At 36.7% G+C, this 21,747-nt stretch overlaps 1 protein-coding gene across 2 annotated transcripts in view; it reads right to left on the bottom strand.

Annotated features, from left to right (window-relative positions):
• The window catches only part of LOC114634058 (amine sulfotransferase-like), a 62,228-nt gene extending 41,055 nt beyond the window's left edge, over positions 1-21,173 (bottom strand). The window contains exons 1-5 of one of the 2 annotated variants that reach the window (XM_028782697.1): positions 20,985-21,173; positions 17,103-17,254; positions 8,461-8,669; positions 2,127-2,253; positions 1,009-1,103 (exon numbers count right to left, since the gene is read on the bottom strand). In XM_028782697.1, the coding sequence (XP_028638530.1) occupies positions 1,009-1,103; positions 2,127-2,253; positions 8,461-8,669; positions 17,103-17,244 (573 nt within the window). In that variant the 5' untranslated portion in view covers positions 17,245-17,254; positions 20,985-21,173. Of the gene's footprint in view, positions 1-1,008; positions 1,104-2,126; positions 2,254-8,460; positions 8,670-17,102; positions 17,255-19,386; positions 19,434-20,984 lie in introns of those variants that run through there. The other variant, XM_028782698.1, reaches the window with a different exon arrangement.
• Between the last annotated feature and the right edge of the window lie 574 nt (positions 21,174-21,747).

Below are 21,747 nucleotides of genomic sequence, written 5' to 3'. Positions count from 1 at the left end.
TAAAAAGTAAGGCAACATGGTCAAGAAGAAATAGAAAATATGATGATAGAAATAGAAATACATGTTAAAAATACTGAAAAATTTCAACATAACTCTGGGTATTACATTCAAGGAGATAAAATATAAAATTAAAAATTGTCCAAAACCCTTGCTTCTGGCTGGGAATTTATGTTAGTAGAACATTTGTATGAAACTCTGATTTCAATCACCAGCATAGAAACAAACAAAACAACCAAAAAGCTAGATATTTGATGTAACATACCAGATGAGACATTGAGGGAATAAACCATGGAAAACAGTGTAGATCTTCATAACTAAAAATAGCCCACCATATGATCAGTGACCATGTTACTAGTTATATAGCCAATGAAATAGCATCACCATTCCAAATCCTTATTAGCATCCAATGTTGTCCCACTTTCTCTATAGTCAAGGCATGAAATTGCTTGATAGAGAAAAGAATAAAAATGCAATATATATACCTATATATGAGTTTTATTTAAAAATACACAAAGGTAAAAACCTGTTGATGAAAATAGATGAACCTTAAAACACCAGATTAAGTGAAACCAGTCAATGCAGAGAAATAGTTGCCACATCTCTCTCTCATGTAGGAAAACAAAAAGCAACAAAAAAACTTGTAACTTTAATGTTGAACTATGATTACTAGGAATTACGAAGAGTCCTGAGCAAAGAAAGGGTGAAAGTGTAAGAGAGTGATTGCCAATGCATGCTATGTTCATAGATGGAAATACCACACCAAATCTACTAATACAAATGAAGGTTGATAATTACTTAAAAAGGCAAGTCTACACTAAATACATAAGATTGTCTTGATTGACACTAGTAGAAATCCCAAGGGATGGCTACATAGAGAAGAGAGTCCAGAAATACACCAGTCAATAAAGAGGACCTGGGTGTCAGGAATCTCCTTCAACAGGAAGACCAAAGAGCAGCAAGGTATGAGGATAGCTGGTAGTGTGTGGTTTAAACTCAAAGACATCTTACCTTTTTCAAATCTTCATAGCTCAGGAACATTATATTGAAGTCATGTCTGTGCTCATACCAGCCTCTAATGTGATCAAACCAACGGCTCCCTACAACTGAAGGACAAGTTACTGAGGACCAAAGTAAAGGCACTATTGCATTCTGAACACAAAACTCGATTTTTTTTTTCTTTTCTTCTTTAGACTGTCGGGAAATAAAATGAAACCCATATAATTGAATGTCTATATTGCTACTTTAAAAAAATTATTTGTGTAGGCATAGTATTTTCAAATACTGTGTAAAATTTACTCTTGTGTTAGTTAAATATGGCTTTGTTATGTTAATTCTTAGAAGCTCCTATATCAAATTTGCATGAACTTTCCTTCTTTCATTCTCTACCTTGCCAATAAAATCTTCTTAGCCAGTACAAAGCTTTAGAAACAGAATAGGTGGGACTTCTGATTCTAAGAAGCTTAGAAACAGAAAGAGGAGAAGAGGAAGGAGCTACCGGAGAAGTGGATAAACCATGTAGAGAAGAGAATGGAATCAAGAAAGGATGGTAAATTTCAAGTAAGCTAGGAATATAGTCTGGGAGGAAACCTGACTAATTTGGAGTTTTAGAATGGAGTAATAATTGCTCAGTAGTTTGCTCAAGGCAATTTTAATGAATCTTAGTCTTTCTGTGAGGTTTTTGAGGAATTAGCTGGTTAAGAAATACAGCTTCCAGATTATTCATTGTTGATTTCCAGTTAAAGGAAAAATGAAAAACTCAGTATTCTTCCAAGTGTATGCCATGCAGAGCACACATTCATTCTCAACTTTAGCTCTTTGACTCTTTTTAACTTTTTGACTCTTCCTATGCCATAAGCTAGGGGAAAAATGAATAAAGTATTTGTAAACATCTATGGTCTTACAAAATATCTCCTATTTAACACAGCATTGTAAAGTTAACAGCTGTCACATAGTCCTACCAATGGCTGAAAAATTGTTCTGTACTAGGTTGGGTTGGTCAAAATTATTATTACTCTATATATGCATCACACTGGCCCCCCGATCTCTTTGCTAAATGTTCCCTACATTGAGATGGTTCAAGTGTCATCTCTCCTTTTTATATTAGTGATAGGGATAAATGTTGTTACCTTTTCCATCTAGAAATTTTTCCAGATAATGGTCTATGGTATCTGTAGCTTCAAGGGTAACCACCCAATTTGAAAAATGAAAAAATGAGATCAAAACATCTTTGGGATTTCTGTAAATATAAAGAATCTGCAGAAAAAAACCAGAAAGTTGCTTTACTAATTCTTAGTTATCCTAATAAGTTCTGAACAACTATATAATTCATTTTCTAAAGACATCTTTATATTCATCCAGGTAATAGTTATGAAAGTTTTGTTAGTTATGAACTTGTTTCATACTATAAAACATGAATGCTTTTATTTACATAGTATTTGATATTTGTACAAGAAAATAATTCAGCTTTCTAGAACTTATATTATTTGTAAAGTTGGTAAACAAAGTAAGCACATTTTTTAAGGCTATATCAAATGACATTGAGTTATGTGAGATATTTGATATACAGTGAAGGTAGCACTGGAAATAAGTAGAAAATATTATAAAATGAAGTATTATCTTGGTACAAGCATCAACTGTACCCACATACAGAAAGAAAATTCTTGGGAGTTCCATCTTCTTTCCCACCCAGACCTCCACCTACAATCATGGATCAGTAACCCACATACCATCCCACAGTGCTGCCTACATCCAGAAAAGCCTGCAGCTATCTGGGACAACCAATCCCAGAGGCTTACTACTCCCAGAGAGACTACCAGACCAGCCAACACCAGAAACAACCAGATGTTGAAAGGCAAGTGCAAGAACATAATCAACAGAAGCCAGTGCAATGGGGGCATCATCAGAACCCTGCAAGCCCTGGATGCTATAACACACCTAAAAAGCAAGATTTTAACCTTAAATCACATTTCATGAAGATGATGGAGGCCTTTAAAGAGGATATAAATACATATCTTAAAGAAACACAGGCCAGTGGTGGTGGTGCATGCCTTTAATCCCAGCACTTGGGGGGCAGAGGCAGGCAGATTTCTGAGTTCGAGGTCAGCCTGGTCTACAGAGTGAGTCCCAAGACAGCCAGAGCTACACAGAGAAACCCTGTCTTGAAAAACAAACAAAACAAAACAAAAAAACCCACAGGAAAACATAATCAAACAGATAGAAACAACTAAATCTCTTAAAGAAATGTAATCAAACAGGTGAAGGAAATGAATAAAACAGTCCAAGACATAAAAAATGGAAATAATACCTATAAAGAAAGCACTAACAGAGGCAACCATGGAGATGGAACACCTAGGAAATCAAACAGGAATTACAGACTCAAACATCACCAGCAGAATATAAGAGATGGAAGAGAAAATCTCAGGTGTAGAAGATACCATAGAAGAAAATGATACATTGGTCAAAGAAAATGCCCCAAATTACAAGAACACAATCAACAAGTGCTAGTGTAATATGACACCATCAGAAGCTAGCTCTCCTACTACAGTAAGCCCCGGATGTCCTAACACACCTGAAGAGCAAGACCTTGAATCGTATGTCATGAAGATGAAAGAGTAAAAATTATGTCATGAAGATGAAACAGTAAAAAGTTTCTAACACAAAACATCCAGGAAATTTGAGACACTAAGAAAAGACCAAACCTAAGAACAATAGGACTAAAAGAGGGTGAAGATTCCCAGTCTAAAGGGCCAGAAAATATCTTCAACAAAATCATAGACCAAAAAAACTCCCTAACTTAAAGAAGGAGATGGTTATAAGCATACAAGAGGCTTGCAGAACACCAAATAAATTGGACCAGAAAAGAAAATACTCCTGCAACAAAATAAAATGAAAACACTAAATGCACAAAACAGACGCAACTTACCAAAATTAAATCAAGATCTGGTAAACTATGCCATCTTATAACCCCTGAAGAAATAAAAGCAGCCATTTAAAAATCTCCCAATCAAAACAAGTCCAAGGCCAGATAGTTTTAGCACAGAATCTTACCAGACATTCAAAGAAGAGCAAATACCAATACTCGTCAAACTATTCCACAAAATAAAAACAGAAGGAACACTGGCTAACTAATTCCATAAGGCCACATTCACCCTGATAATTGAACCACAAAAAGATTCAACAAAGAAAATTTCATGACCATCAATGTCAAAATACTCAATAAAATTCTTGCAAACCAAATCCAAGAACACATCAAAAATATCATTCACCATGATCAAGCAGGCTTTATTCCAGGAATACAGGGATGGTTCAATATATGAAAATCTATCAACATAACGCACTATATAAATAAATTGAAAGGAAAAAATCACATCATCATCTCACTAGATGCTGAAAATACTTCAACAAAATCCAACTCTACTTCATGTTAAAAGTCTTAGACAGATCAGGGATACAAAACACATACCTAAGCATAATAAAAGCTAAATACAACAAGTATTAATATCAAACATGAAATTAAATGTAGAGAAACATAAAGCTATCCCACTAAATCATGACAAGACAAGGCTGCCTACTCTCTCCCTATTTATTCAATATACTGATTGAAATTCTAGCTAGAGCTATAAAACAACAAAAGGAGATCAAGGGGGGAACAAATTGGAAAGAAAGAAGTCAAGGTATCACCATTTATGCATGATATGGATAGTATACATAAGCAACCCCCAAAAATCTACCAGAAAATACCTACAGCTGATAAACAACTTCAGCAAAGTGGCTGGTTATAAAATTAACTCAAAGAAATTAGTAGCCCTCCTTTACACAAGTGATAAATGGGCTGAGAAAGAAATTGGGAAGGAATATCCTTCATAATAGCCACAAATAATATGAAATATCTTGTAACTGCAATCAAACAAGTGAAAGTTCAGCATGAAAAGAACTTTAAGTCCCTGAAGATAGAAACCGAAGAAGATTTCAGAAGATAGGAAGAGAGCTCATGCTTATGGATCAGTAGGATTAACATTCTGAAAATGGCCATCTTAACTAAAAGCCAAATCTACAGTTTCAATGGAATTCCCATCAGAATTCCAGCACAATTCTTTAAAAACTTTGAAAGAGGAATTCTCAACTTCATAGGGAAAAGCAAAAAACCCAGGATAGCTAAATTAATCCTGAACAATAAGAGAACTTCTGGAGGCATCATCATGACTGATTTCCAGCTGTATTATAAAACAATAGTTATAAAAACTGCATTGTGTCTGCATAGAAACAAAGAGGTTGGTCAATGAAATTGAATGGAAGACCCAGAAATAAACCCACACACCTATGGACATTTGATCTTTGACAAAGAAGCCAAAATCATACATTGGCAGAAAAAAAAAAAAGCATCTCAAAGAAATAGTGCTGGTCTAACTGGATGTCTGCATGTATAAAAATACAAGTAGATTCATATTTATCACCCTGCATAAAATTCAAGTCCAAGTGGATCAAGGACCTTAAAATAAAACTGGATACACTCAATCTCATAGAAGAAAAAGTGGGACATAGCCTTGAATGCATTTGTATAAGAGACAATTTCCTGAACAGAATATCAATGTCTCAGGCTCTAAAATCAACAATTGATAAATGAGACCTCATGAAACTGAAAAGATCCTGTAAGGCAAAGGACAATGTCAACAGGACAAAATGGCAACCTACAAGTTGGAAAAAGATTTTCACTGGCTCTACAACTGACAGAGAGCTAATATCCAAAAATATATAAAGAACTAAAGAAGTTAGACTCCAACAAACCAAAAAAAACCACACACAAATTAAAAATAGGATACAGCACTAAAAAGAAAATTCTCAACAGAGGAACCTCAACGACTGAGAAGCACTTAAATAAATGTTTGACATCTTTAGCCATCAAGGAAATTGCAAATCAAAATGATCCTGAGATTTCACCTTACAACAATCAGAATGACTAAGATCAAAAACTCAAGCAACAGCATATCCTGGTGAGGATGTGGAGAAAGGGGAGCACACCTCCATTACTGGTAGGATTAAAAACTTGTACATCCACTCTGGAAATCAATCTACAGTTTCTCAGAAAACTGGAAAAAATTTTAACTAGAGACCTTGCGATACAGCTTCTGACTATATACCCAGAAGATTCATGTTCCACTATGTTTAAACCAGTTTTATTCATAATAACAGGAAACTGGAAACAACCCAGGTTCTGGATGCAGAAAATGTGGTTCATTTACACAATGGAGTACTATTCAGCTATTAAAAGCAAGGGCATCATAAATTTTGCAGGCAAGTGTATGGTACTAGAAAACACCATCCTGAGTGAGATAACCCAGATTTAAAAGGACATGTATGGTATGTACTCAGTGATAACTGGATATTAGCCATGAAGTGCAGGATACCTGTGATATAACCCACAGACTCATAGAAGTTAGAAAGGAAGGAAGGCTCAATCAAGGATGTTTGAGTTTCAATTAGAAGGGGGGAATAACATAGCCATAGGAAGCAGAGAGAGGAAGGGAATTTGGTGGGAGAGTGAGGACATAAAACCAGAAGAGGCTACCTCCCATAGCCTGGCAGGACCCCAATGAGGGATAAGGACACCAACCCACCCACAACGTTTTCCAGCCAAAATTTGTCCTATCTTTAAAAAAAAATGCAGAGACAAAGATGGAGCAGAGACTAAAGGAATAGCCAACCAAGAACTTGCTCAACTTAAGACCTATCCCATTAGCAAACACCAGCACCTGACACTATTAATGATATTCTTTTATGCTTGCAGAGAGGAGCCTAGTATAATTGTCCTCTTGAGAGGCTCTGCCCACCAGCTGACTGAAGCAGATGCAGATACCCCAAGCCAACAATTGGAAGAATCCCAGGGACTCTTACAGAAGAGTTGTGGAAAGGATTGAAGGTCCTGGATGAAATAGATACTCCATATAAAGACTAACATAATCAACTTACCTAGACCCTTGGAAGTTTTCAGAGACTAAGACACCAACCAAAGAGCATACATATGCTGAACAGACCCCTGGTATATTGTGTGGCCTTTGTTGCCTGAAGTAGGAGATGTGCCTAATCCTATAGGGTCTTGATGCACCTGAGTTGTGGGATACCCAAGAAGGCCACCCTCTCAGAGGAGAAGGGGAAGGAGGATGAGAAGGGACTCTGTGATGGGGGAACTGGAAGGGGGGACAATATTTGACATATTAATTAATTAATTAATAATAAATTTTAAACATTCTCTCATATTGTTATGCATAATAACTAATAAGTATATTAACAGCATTAGACCAAAAATAAACATATTTCTAGTCTTGAAACAAAGAAAAATTTCTTGAGTGAGGTCTTATGCTAATAGGTTTTGATTTGGGTTTTTCTTTTGAGAAAGAACTTAAAGTAGGTAGGATAGGAGTAGAGAGAGGATCTGGAAGGACGTGGGAAATGAATAATCATTAACAAGTATATTACAAGTATTAGATCAATAACAGATATAGTTCTAAATAGAGTCTCAATATTATATTATGGTTTTGTTTTGGTTTTGTTTTTTTTTTTTAGAAGAACTTAAGGTTGGGTGCTAGGTATGGAGAAAGGATCTGAAAGGACTTGGGAAAGAGGTAGAAAATGGCCAAAGTACATTTAATTTAAAATGGTTTAAATAATAAAAATATGATAAAGAAGACAGTTAATTGATGAGTTTATTTTATTTATTTATTTTTCGAGACAGGGTTTCTCTGTGTAGCCCTGGCTGTCCTGAAACTCACTCTGTAGACCCGGCTGGCCTCAAGCTCAGAAATCCACCTGCCTCTGCCTCCCAAATGCTGGGATTAAAGACATGTGCCACCATTGCCTGGCAAGATTATATTTTTAAAAGTCAATATGATTGATATTATAAATAAGAATATTCTAATCAAATTAAAGCACAACATTATAAAGATTTATAAAACATAAGATAGGTCACAAGCATAACTATATTAGTATCCAAAAGTCACAGAATCAAATTCAGGAGGAAAATTATACTAAAGTTATAGTAATGAAAAATCTAGGCAGATAGTAGAGCCCTTTCACAAAATCATAACTGATCATGGCTAATAAATATCAAACAGATTTTATCTCATTATTCAGTGCAGGTATGGACATTAAAACCAGTGTGAGTCATCATCCAATAACTACCACACTGACGAAAATTTAAGCATGATGTGTCAAGTTACTAAAGGAAAACATAAGAATTCATCTTTTGCTGATTTCAAAAATACATGATTATTCATTTTCTTCAGAAGTACAACACCACCTCTTTCAGTTGAATACTCTTCTATGTGTGGCTCTGCAGTTCCATTCATGACATGGATTCTAGGGAAACTGGTAGAAGAATGCTCAAGAACAAATTCTGAAATAATGATATTATCCAATAATTAAAGTATTTTATCTATGCAAGAAGTAATAAGCTCTCTTACATACTTTAGCCTTTTTTTCCTTGAGACCTTTTGGAACTAAGTAATATGGAAGGTGGGAAGTGAAGATGCGAGGTGATGACATTTTGGCATAGTCTAAATTATAAATATTGTACTCCAAGAACGGTGCTCTATCTATTGTTGATATGTTTTCAGTGTTGTTCCGGTGACCCTCATAATAAATCAAGCTGAGGATCTGCTGAGTCCAGATGGTACCTGTAAAAATAGATAACAATCCTGAGGTGGGTTTAAATAATAAATATCCATGGTAATGCCATCCATCACAAAGTCATTGATGCTTTTTAAAAATATCCCAAGTATACTAATGCACATGGGGAGTTTTTGCTTCATTTTTCTGTATAGTTAGATAACACTAGAAAGATATAAACAGAGGCCCTATGTTGCAGGACATTTGATCACATAGTGAGATTGTATACTAGAAAAATCTGTCTCTGGTTGTGCTGTGGCTCTATCCTAGCACCTACCTTTAATCCTAGAGCTCTGTGATAATTGTAAACAAGATTAAATAAAGTCAACAGTAGTTTAACAAGCAGAACAAGCAGCTGTCTGACATGGAGTTAACACAGGAAAAAACAGAGAGTGGATGAAGTCAAGAGGTCAAATAGAGAGACATATGAAGTACAAAAGAGGAACACTCGACCTGAAGTGTTTTTAAGACAGTGTAGAGACAGAAAGCAGACTCTTTTTCCGGGATGACAATTGAGGAGGAATGTCAGCTGGGTTCTTTCTCTGTCTCTCTAAGCTAGGCAGGCTTTCAACCCATCATCTGGCTCTTGAGTCTTCATTTGGTAAAATCAAATGATTGGAATTATCTTTTAAAAACAACAATACTGATTTCAATTTTGAATTGTATAGGAAGTTTTTGTCTTCATTTCTTGATAGTGATTATTCAAATTATTCCTATATTTTCTCTGTATTCTATGTTCCATGGAAAGTCTTTTTGTGGTACTCTAAATTTCCTTTGAATAGATACTATTTGTAGATGTTAATAGATACAGTCTTATTAGACCCTACATGTATATATTGTGCTAAACTTACACCAGGGTTAGTAGCATTTATATATTACTGTTGTTTGGAGCCTTATGACACATTTTTCTCTTGATCATCAGGAATATATTCATTTTGTATATTAGGTCCCTTCATACTGTGCATCACAGGCAGTGGTAATTTTCTCTGAGACTTCCTTAAAGTTCATCAATGTAGTATTTCAAGTCCTAGTTAGAGCAATAAGACAACTAAAAGAGATCAAGGGGATACAAATTGTGAAGGAAAATGTCCAAATATTGTAGTTCACAGATGATATGATAGTATACACAAAAAAGAAATAAAATTATCCCAGAATACTCTGACAGTTGATAAACAACTTCAGCAAAGTGACTAGACACAAAATTATCGCAAAGAAGTCAATAGCTCTCCTTTATACAAATGACAAATGGACTGTGAAGGAAGTTAAGGAGAAAACTCCCTTTGTAATAGCCACAAATAATATGAAATATCTTGGTGTAACTATAACAAGCAAGCAAAGGACCTGTATGACAAGAACTTCAAGTTTGTGAAGAAGGAAATTGAAGAAAGTATCAGAAGTTTGAAAGAGCTTCCATGTTCATGGATTGGTATGGTTAACATGGTGAAAACAGACATCTTCCTAAAAGCAATATGCAGATTCAATGGGATTCCCATAAAAATTTCAACACAATTCTTTACAGATCTTGAAAGAACAATTCTCATCTTTATATGGAAAGACAAGAAAACCCAGAGTAGCTAAAAGAATCCTGAACAAACAAACAAACAAAAACAAACAACTTCTGGAAATATTACATATCACCATCCCTGACTTCAAGCTATACTACAGATAAATAGTTACAAAAACTCCATGGTATTGGTATAGAAACAGACAGGTTGATCAGTGGAATTGAACTGAAGTCCTAGAAATTAAACCACATAGCTAGAGATATCCGATTTTCACAAAGAAGTCAAAACCATACAATGGAAAAAGAAGAGCCTGTTCAAGAAATGGTGCTGGTCTAACTGGATTCTGCATGTAGAGGAATACAAATAGATCCATATTTTTTACTTTGCACAAAACTCAAGTCCAAGTGATTCAAATACCTCAAAGGAAAACTGGATACACTAAACCTAATAGAACAGAAAGTAAGGAGTAGCCTTGAACTCATTAGTGTAGGAGACAACTTCCTGAATAGAACACCCATAGATCAGGCACTAAGTTCAACAATTAATAAATGCAACCTTATAAAAGTGAAAAGTTTTTGTAAGACAAAGAATACTGCTAAAAGGACAGAATGATGGCCTACAAATTAGTGAAACATTTTCACCAACTTGATATCTGACACAGAGTTAATATCTAAAAAATATAAAGAACTCAAGAAGATAGACACCAATCATCCAGACAACCCAATTAAAAATCAGTACAGAGTTAAACAGACTTCTCAACAGAGAAATCTCTAATGGACCAGAAAACTTAAAGAATGTTCAGTGTCCTTAGTCATCAGGGAAACACAAATCAAAATGATTCTGAGATTCCATCTTACATGCTTCAGAGTGGCTAACATAAAAACTCAAGGAATAGCACACATTCCAAGGAACAGGAACAGGGATATGGAGAAAGAGCACTCCTTCATTGCTGATGGGAGTGCAAACTTGTATGAGCACTCTGGAAATCAATTTGTCAGTGTCTCAGAAAATTGAAAATAGTTGTACCTCAAGATGCACCTATATCACACTCCTAGGCATATACCCAAAAGATGTTCCACCATCCCAGAAGGACACTTGCTCAATTATGTTCATAGCAGCTATATTCATAATAGCCAGAAACTGCAAACAAGCCAGATATCCTGCAACTGAAAAATGGATTTTTAAAATTTGGTTCATTTACACAATGAAATAATAATCAGCTTTTAAAAATAAGGACATCAAGAATTTTGCATGGAAATGGATGGAACTAGAAATTATCATTCTAAATGAGGTAACTCAGACACATGAAAGGATAGGCATGGTATGTAATAAGTGGGTATAAGTCATAAAATACAAGATAACCATGCTATAATCTACAAACCCAATGAAGCCAAATAACAAGGAAGGCCCAAGAGAGGATGACTGAATCTCTCTCAGATGGGGATATAAAATAGATATTGGAGGTAGATGGATGGTAGGATCTGGGTTGGAGAGCAAATGAAGAAGGAAATGGGGGCAGTAGGATCAGGTGTAGGAAGAGTAGGGGAGAGAAAATAGAAATCAACACTGGGAAGTGGGTCATCTCTAGAATGTGCCAGCAACCTGGGACAGGGGGAGAGCCAAGGGAGTCTGAAAGTAATTCCACCTGAGACACCTAGCAGTGCAGGAATATGGAGACTGAAATGGATACCTTCTGTAGCCAAGCAATACTCCCGGTGGAGTGTTATGGACAGCAACCCACCCACAAAATCATTGGCCATAGAAGATATGTAAAGACAAAGATGGAACAGACATGGAATGATTGGCCAACTGAATGAGTTTTCAGAATTGAAACCTACACAAATAGACAAGAACCAATTCCTGACACTATTAATGATACTCTGTTATTCTTGTAGACAGCAACCTAGCATAACAGTTCTCTGAGAGTCTCCACCAGCAGCTAATGGAAGCAGATGGTAAGACCCACAGCCTATCATTAGATGGAGCTCAAGGAGTCTTATGGAACAGTTGAAAGTAGAACTGAGGAATCCAAAGAGTATAGAGACTCCACAGGAACAGAGTCAACTAACCTGGACCCTTGGAATCTCCCAGCCACTGAACTACCAACCAAAGAGTGAGCATGGGCTAGAACTAGGCTTCCCACACATATGTAGCAGATAAGCATCTTTGTCTTCATGTAGGTCCCACAACAACTGGAGTGGTAGTTGTCCCTCAACCTGTTGCCTTCCTGTGGATTCTGTTTCCCTAACTGGGATGTGTTGTCTGGCCTCAGTAGAAGAGGATGCATCTAGTCTTGCAGTAAATTGATCTGCCAGTGTAGGGTGATATGCTAGGCAAAGAGAGTTCATCTCTCAGAGAAGAAGGGGACAGGGGAGTAGAGGGAGAAGCTGTGTGAAGCGGGTCATGGTAGATGGGGGAAAATATTGCAATGAAAAGTGAATGAATTTATCAATGAATGGATGAACAAAAGAATTAAAAATATATGATAATAATGAAACAGGAAAGGCTGAAAATTTACAAATAAGTCTAAATAAAATTGAAACAACACTAAGAGACAGAGGAAGCAAGATCAGAACATACTACACCATCTTGTAACAAGACTTCAGGGAAATATATATCTGTTAAGAAACTTGAAAGGATTTTCTCAGCCCTGATAAAGAAATTATCAGGAGATGAGAGAAACCCAAAACCTTATTGAGAATTCAAATGGCAAACTATAGAAGCCCAGGATTTTAAAAGATTTAAGGAGGCAACAACAAATTATGGCCTACACTCAACATAGATGAAACAGGTATTTAGTAACTGGGTCACATAATCATATAACTCCAAAAGATTGGTGAGACTTAGTAATAGCCATTCTATGGCCTGGCCCTCAATTAAAATGGCTAAGAACATGGAAATATGAGGCTTCAATCATGGAGCAACAAAGTAGGACTAGAAGCATTGATATTGTCAAGAATCAATTACCAACTAAAGGTCCATATTCTGAATTAAGAGTACAGCTTACCCTTGATGATGATCTCCTACAACAATGTCCTGGAACAGTATCATACAATATAGCTTTAAGTGTTTGGGACAAGGTTGAACAACAGGGACAAACTGAATTGTATACAGAGATAACCCAGGGTTCAAATAAATCTTTTTACAAAGACTAACTACAGCTCTAAATAGAGCAATATGAGATCCACCTGCTAAAGAAAGTTTAATTGAATCTTTAGCTTTTGAAAATGTTAATGCTAAATACAAAAAGGCTGATAGACCTTTAAGGGCCAAATAGCACACCTCTGTATAAATGGAATAAAACTACTGAGAACGCAGAGCTTAATGCTCACAATTGAATTATGGTTGAGTTGGACAATTACAGGACAAAAATTCAATTACTGTGGCTGTGTGAACAATCAAATCATTCCCTAAACGACTGTAAACTAACAGATCCTTAAGGATATATTCTCTTTTTTTGGAGTTATTTTTTATTGGATATTTTATTTACATTTCAGATGTTATCGCCTTACCCCATCTCCCCCCACCCCAACACCCTGAACAGGAACCCCCTATCTAATCCCCCTCCTCCTGCTTCTATGGGGATGTGCCCTCCTCACATACCCCCCCACTCCTACCTCCCCACCCTCGAATTATCCCATACTAGTCGTCCAGCCTTCACGGGACCAAGGACCTCCTCTCCCACCTATGCCTGACAAGACCATCCTCCCTTACATATACAGCTGGAGCCATGGGCCTCTCCCTAAGTGCTCCCAGACTGGTGGTTTAGACTCTGGGAGCTCTGATTGGTTGGTATTGTTTGTCTCCTCATGGGGCCACAAACCCTTTCAGCTCCTTCAGTCTTCTCTCTAACTCCTCCATTGGGAACCCCTTGATCAGTTCAATGGTTAGCTGTGAGCATTCACCTCTGATTATGTCAGACTCTTGCAGACTTCTAAGGAGACAGGTATATCAGGCTCTTGCCAGTATGCACTTCCTGACATCCACATCAGCATCTACCTTTGGTGACTGCACATGGGATGGATACTCAGGTGGAATGGTCTCCAGATGGCCCCTCCTTCAGTTTCTGTCCCACATTCTATCTCCATATTTGTTCCCTTGAGTATGTTGTTACTCCTTCTAAGAAGGACCAAAGCACACACACTTGGTCTTCTATCTTCATGAGCTTCATGTGGTCTGTGGTCTGACTTTGGATATTTCAAGTTTCAGGGCTAATATCCAATTATCAGTGAGTGAATACCATGTGTGTTCTTTTGTGATTGGGTTACCTCACTCAGGATGATATTTTCTAGTTCCATCCATTTACCTAAGCATTTCTTGAATTCATTGTTTTTTATAGCTGAGTAATACTCCATTGTGTAAATGTACCACATATTTTGTATCCATTCCTCTGTTGAAGGACATCTGGATTCTTTCAAGCTTCTGGCTATTATAAATAAGGCTGCTATGAACATAGTGGAGCATATGTCCTTATTATATGTTCAAGCATATTCTAGGTATATGCCCAGGAGTGCTACAGCTGGATCCTCAGATAATACTATGTCCAATTTTCTGAGGAACTGCCAGACTGATTTCCAGAGTGGTTGTACCATCTTGCAGTAACACCAACAATGGAGAAGTGTTCCTCTTTCTCCACATCCTTGCCAGCATCTACTATCACCTGAGTTTTTGATCTTAGCCATTCTGACTGGTGTGAAGTGGAATCTCAGGGTTGTTTTGGTTTGCATTTCCCTGATGACTATGGATGTTGAACATTTCTTTAGGTGCTTTTTGGCCATTCAAGTTTCCTCAGTTGAGAATTCTTTGTTTTACTCTGTACCCCATTTTTAATAGGGTTATTTGGTTCTCTGTAGTCTAACTTCTTGAGTTCTTTGTACATATTGGATATTAGCCCTCTATCAGATGTAAGATTGGTAAAGATCTTTTCCCAATCTGTTGGTTACCATTTTGTCCTATTGACAGTGTACTTTACCTTACTTTTAAAATTTGCTTTGCAATTTTATGAGGTCCCATTTGTCAATTCTTGCTCTTAGAGCATAAGCCATTGGTGTTCTGTTCAGGAACTTTTCCTCTGTGCCTAGGTATTCAAGGGTCTTCACTACCGTCTCTTCTATTACTTTCAGTGTATCTCGTTTTATGTGAAGGTCCTATTTCCACTTGGACTTCAGCTTTGTACAAGGAGATAAGGATGGGTCAATTTGCATTCTTCTACATGCTGACCTCCAATTGAACCAGCATGATTTGTTGAAAATGCTGTCCTTTTTCCACTGGATGGTTTTAGCTCCTTTTTCAAAGATCAAGTGACCATAGGTGTGTGGGTTCATTTCTGGGTCTTCAATTCTATTACATTGATCTTCTTGCCTGTCTCTGTGCCAATACCATGCCATTTTTATCACTATTGCTCTGTAGTACACTTTCAGGTCAGGGATGGTGATTCCTCCAGAAGTTCTTTTATTGTTGAGAATAGTTTTCACTATCCTAGGTTTTTTGTTATTCCAAATGAATTTGCAAATTGCACTTTCTATCTCTATGAAGAATTGAGTTGGAATTTTAATGGGGATTGTGTTGAATCTGTAGATTGCTTTCAGCAAGATCACCATTTTTACTATATTAATCCTGCCAATCCATGAGCATGGGAGATCTTTCCATCTTCTGAGATCTTCTTCGATGTCTTTCTTTAGAGACTTGAAGTTCTTGTCATACAGATCTTTCACTTGCTTGGTTAGATTCATACCAAGGTATTTTGTATTATTTGTGACTATTGTGAAGGGTGTCATTTCCCTAATTTCTTTTTCAGCCTGTTTATCTTTTGAGTAGAGGAAGGCTACAGATTTGTTTGAGTTGATATTATATCCAGCCACTTTGCTGAAGTTGTTTATCAGGTTTAGGAATTTTCTGGTGGAAGTTTTGGGGTCACATAAGTATACTATTATATCATCTGCAAATAGTGAAATTTTGGTTTCTTTCTTTGCAATTTGTATCCCTTTGTCCTCCTTTTGTTGCCTAATTGCTCTGGCTAAGACTTTGAGTACTGTATTGAATAGATAGCTAGAGAGTGGGAAACCTTCTCTAATCCCTGATTTTAGTGTGATTGCTTCAAGTTTATCTCCATTTAGATTGATGTTGGCTACTGATTTTCTGTATATTGCATTTACTATGTTGTTCTATAATAACAATAACTTAGGGGAAAAGTTTCCCATGGAATGAAGAAGATGTAGAATGAACTGTCATATGGTTCATAAATGTATGTCATCCAAAGTAATAGAAGTTTAGAAATCTGGTACAGAGATAAAGGAAAACATATGGGTGGGGAGAAGGAGTCCAGAAACATGGAGAAGACCTGAAGCATGGGAGTTGAATAGAGGTAACCAGTCATGTACTAGAACTTAGATTCAAATAAATGATATATTAAGTTATGATCTAATCAAGGAACTAACCAAAGCTTATGACCTAGGTGTTTGTAGATATATTTTGAGTCTCTGAGCCATTATTCCCTGCGCCTGGGGCAAGGAGGAAAAACTCGATTTTACACATGCTTCTTAAGCTGTGTTAAGTAGATCTCAATTTCTGTGGAAAAATTTTAATGTAAATGATATTCAGTATAAGATTCATACTACGTCATGAAGCATTTGCAATCAGAAGAAAAGATTTCAGACTGTATCATTCCTGTCTGCAAGAACAAATCAGTTCTTGCAACAAGTCAGTGCTGAACAAATGTCTGCTCTTGGCTCTATGCTGCACATTTCATTCCCATAACTTGTCATCATAGTGTACAGTATATGCACTTAAAGTGGCCTTCTATTGTACAGATTAAAATTTCATTTGCATTTTATCTGATCATAAATTCTCATGTAAATGTGGTTTTGCTGCTCTTGGATACAGGAACCAGTTTTACACACATAGTACTAAACCAAAGGAGATATTGATGACACTTACCAGATTTTGGGTACGTGATGATGAAGACATCATCATCTCTAATTTCAAAATCTTCCATCTTTTCTAAATCCTCAATGTTTGCAAGAGCTTTCTCAAAATTATATCCTTTAAAGTTAATCAGATATTCATTCATGTTGTCCATAATTATTCAGCTAGAAGTAAAAAGACAGGATTCATTTTGTGAATTAAGTATTTATTGCAATCCTGAACACTAATTACTGAGAAGTCAGTAAGTGCCAAGCACCATTTAAGTATCTTATTTGTACAAATACTTACTCTAATGAAATAAATAACATCAATGGTGTTAACTAAATCTTATAATACTTTATTGCAGCCATAAATCATCTGACTATGCATGAGGAAACAACTAGTAATATGTTAAACATATTTGCTTATAATTCCATGCAGGAAGAATTAACATAGTTCTACACATACAGAAGGGGAAATGTAGCTACACAGATGTCAACCAAATTATCCAAAGTCACAGAGCTAGCCACCCCCCAGAAGATTTCATAACAAAAATTTGGTCACAGAGTCCATGCATTTAATCTAGAATATTTTTAATTTTTATTACCTGCATGTTTTCATTCTGAAAAAAATGAGAAATTATTTATTTAAAGTGTGTCTTTTGACTTTAAAGTAGAGTTTGAATAACTTGTTCTCTCTGAATGAGGCTTCTGTGACTTGACTACTGAGTGATACTTGAAATTACTAATGCCAATGTGTGTGCTTCTGACAAGTTACTCACTTATACTTATAAGGTCTTGTATAAAACTTTTCATAATTTCAGTTTCCACCCAAAAAAATCTGACATCAGAAATGTAACTGAAGCCTAAATAATAAATGAACTAAAATATACAGCAAAACATCATAAGGCTTACCTGATCTTCTCAGAGTTTGATCTGGATCTTCCAAAGAACTCTCTCTCTACTTGAAGGTTACAGTAGTGAGGAAATACTAACAGTTCTTATATTACCTTAGCACTAGTGGTATTCCTTTGAATTATTTATTTTTTAAAATTCTGTTTCTGAGAAATTCAATTTGATTAAATCTGAAAATATAGAGTTCTCTTAATTACATGTTAATAAACAACATAATTTAGTGTGTGGATGATCTGAATGAGACAAGCACTCTCCATATAGTGTAGGCTGCCCCAGAACTTAATATATAGATCAGGCTAGCCTCAATATGCATGGATGCTCTTGCCTATACTGGGATTACAATCATGTGTAACATACTGGACTAATACATCTACAGACATCTATCATATAGACAATCACTTACAGTAGAATCACCTGAGTAAATCTCTGTGGGTGCAGAACACAACTAAAAGTATCTAATTGAGGCCCTTCTGCCTTGAAGGTTCTCTCACTGACAACTCAAATCTACCCACTCTGACTACAGAGTGTTGGAGATAGAAAGGCTAGACTGAAAGAACACACACGCGCACGCACACATACACTATTATTTTAGTGGAGGTAGATAACAGATAATATTGATATTGAAAAAGAAATCTTAAATTTATCTCTTGAAGTATGCTAAAAAGAATAAACAGGACATAACACTGATCAATGGAGAGTCCATTCATAGAGAATATTGCTGAAGTGAAGAGGAAATAGAAGTGAGTCACTGTCATTTCTCACCTATTATCCACACTATCTTCCACACTCTCTGTAAATACCCATTATGTATTTTATCTTGACCTTCCTGAATAGGAGTGTCTGAATGGTTCTGAAGGAAATTTACATTGTTATTTATTGTGTTCAGTTACAATAGGCTGTCCTTCATTAGAAAGAAGAAAAGGAGGAGACAGAGATGTGGGAGAAGAGGAAAAAAGAAAGAGAAGGAGAGATGAGAGAGGGTAGTAGGAGGTAGGATGATGGGGGAGGGGAGAATTTCATTCTCTAAAATGGGTGGAAAGTGGAAGTGAAGAAAGTTCATTTTGCAAATGGACATCAGAGGATTTTTGTGATGGAAGAAAAAAAAATGGTTATGAAAAGAGAAGGCAAATAAATATATGTCACATTATTTTTTCACTGAAGCTCAAGAAAAGGAGGAAAACAACATCAGTGAGAAAAATACTGTGACAAAGTCTCCTCATGTAGCCCTGGCCATCATCAGACTCAATATAGAAACCAGGCTTATCTTGAACTCACTGAGAGCTACTTTCTTCTTCTTCCAGTGTGTTGGGATTAGAATCATGCACCACCATACACAGACTGTACATATATTATGCAGAAAGGGAGAACTTTGGTATTATCTGAGTCTGTTCTGTTCTACTCACAGTTTGCAGATGAAATGATGAAGCAAAACCAGTTCTGATGAATGTTAAGAGAAGCAGGAATTGATGGGCGGCTGAGGTATAAATATTCCCTGACATATTTTTCTTGGCCAATGGCAAGTGTTCAAAGTAAACTGAACTCACCTGTGATACTGTGACCTCTTCAGCCTGAACAGGCTAAGCAAACCTTGAACATCTGCCACCACAGGCATTAACAGCCTGGACAGATACATTTCCCTTGGCTCAGCTGCAAGATTTGACTTACTGGAAATAGTGGATACTGAGAAATGGAAATTTACCAGATTGGCTGCCGTGCTCTTGCTATCCTGTGTTACACCCTGCCCTGGACATCAGTTTTGTAGTTTTTCCCTTTATAAGCACTGTGCTGATTATTAAACTTTAAGCTGTGATCAAGGAGATCCCTGCTTGATCTTAAGCTGATGGACAGCTTCAAGATACATTGGGTAATATGTTCTTGATAAGAAAAATCTTATCAGATGTTTTTAGGAGCATAAAAGAAGTTAAACATCATAAAGATATGGAAGATAAATTTTGCATTTAATTAATTATAAGAATTACTAGGTAATCAGCAAGTTATCTTTGACATCTATAACTACAGCTTGCTGGAATAAAGTCAAGCACAGGATAGTAACCAAATACTTTTAAGAATATCTCATTGGTTAGTTTTAGTTTTTCAGGTCTTTATTACTCTTGTTGTCATCCAAATTTTGTTGGTTAGGTTTTTTGTTTGTTTGTTGATTTATTCGCTTGTTTGTTTTGTTTGTCAACTTGACACAAGCTACATCATCTGAGAAGAGGGAACTTCAATTAAGGCTTTATCAGATTGGCCTATATGAGAGTCAGTGGAACATTTTCTCAATTAATTATAGATGTAAAGAGTTGAGCCCACTATGAGCATGCCACCCCCTAATTGTCCTAGCTTATACAATAAAGAACACTAAGCAAGCCATGTAGAGGAAGCCAATAAGCAGCATTCCACCATATCCTCCGCTTCAGCCCCTGCCACAGGTTCCTGTATTGAGTTCTTGCCCTGACTTCCCTTCATGATAGGGTATAAGCTATAAGATTTCCTACCCAAGTTCCTTTTGATCATAATTTTATCACAGCAACTGGGGAAAATTAAGTCACTATCTGTGCTAGCTAGCTTTATGTCAACGTGACTCAAGCTACAGTTATTTAAAAGGGGAGAACCTCAATTGAGTAAAGGTCTCCAAAGGAACGGGCTATGAGGTATTTTCTTAATTAGAGATTGATGGTCAACAGCCTAGCTCATAGTAAATGGTGCCATCCCTGGCCTGTCTTGGATTCTATAAGAAAGCAGGCTGAGCAAGCCAAGAGAAACAAACAAAAAGCAGTACCCTTCCATGTCCTCAGAATATCAACTCCTTTATCCAGGTTCCTACCCTGTTTGAGTTCCTGTCCTGAATTTCTTTGATGATACATGATGACATAGAAGGGTAAGTCAAATAAAGCCAGTCTTCTTCAAGTTGCTTGGTCATGATGTGTCATCACAGCAATAGTAAACCTAATTAAGATGAATTGGTACCAGGATAGTGGAGTATTGCTGAGAAAGAACTTACCATGTTGATTGGAAAGGATGTGAGAAAGACTTTGGAGCTCTGGGTAGAAGATAGAAGAACCATTGAATATTGAGAGTTCAGTTTGCTGTTCCATAGGAATCTGGAAGATGAAAATGTCGAGAACAATGCAGAGTGGAAGCATACCTTGTGAAGTTTGAAAGGGAAGTGAAGATACTACTGGGCCATTTATGCAAAGAATCTGTGGTGTCTGGTCAACTAGAGTTGAAGAAATAGCTGTGAATAAACAAGAGTCCAGTGAAACATTCACTTGGCTGGAGCAATAGCTGCTGGTCAGCTGAGGCTGAAGAATCACCTAGGATGGATCACCTAGGATCAGAACAATCAAAGTAAATCCTTTGCCTTGCAAGAGCAATAGTTGCTGGTCAGCTGGGGCTGAAGATTCATTAAAACTCATCAGCATTACCAAGTGAAATCTTTGGGAGAAATTTCCTCAGAGTCAGCTTATAGAAGCTATGTTCCAGAAGCAGACGAGATTGTACTTGCATCTGAACTTGATAGTTCAGAATCCCCCAGGTGGTACTGGTTTTGAAGGCATAAAGGAGTTGTGGAGAGCAGGTGAGACTTGACACAGTGTGGCAGGGCTGGAGTCCCCTGAAGAGAATCCAAAGAAAATATTTTTAAAATTACAGTCCAGCTGCAGCAAGGGACCTTAGCAGTTTTGGAGATGCCTGACATGGGATGACCACCAAGAACAGCAGCGGAAGTTGAGTGGAGCCTGGAATATAAGTTGTATGTACTGCAA

Source organism: Grammomys surdaster, unplaced genomic scaffold (assembly GCF_004785775.1).
Source record: "Grammomys surdaster isolate TR1022 unplaced genomic scaffold, NIH_TR_1.0 842, whole genome shotgun sequence".
NCBI lineage: Eukaryota > Metazoa > Chordata > Mammalia > Rodentia > Muridae > Grammomys > Grammomys surdaster.
This window is presented reverse-complemented; position numbering and strand designations above follow the sequence as displayed.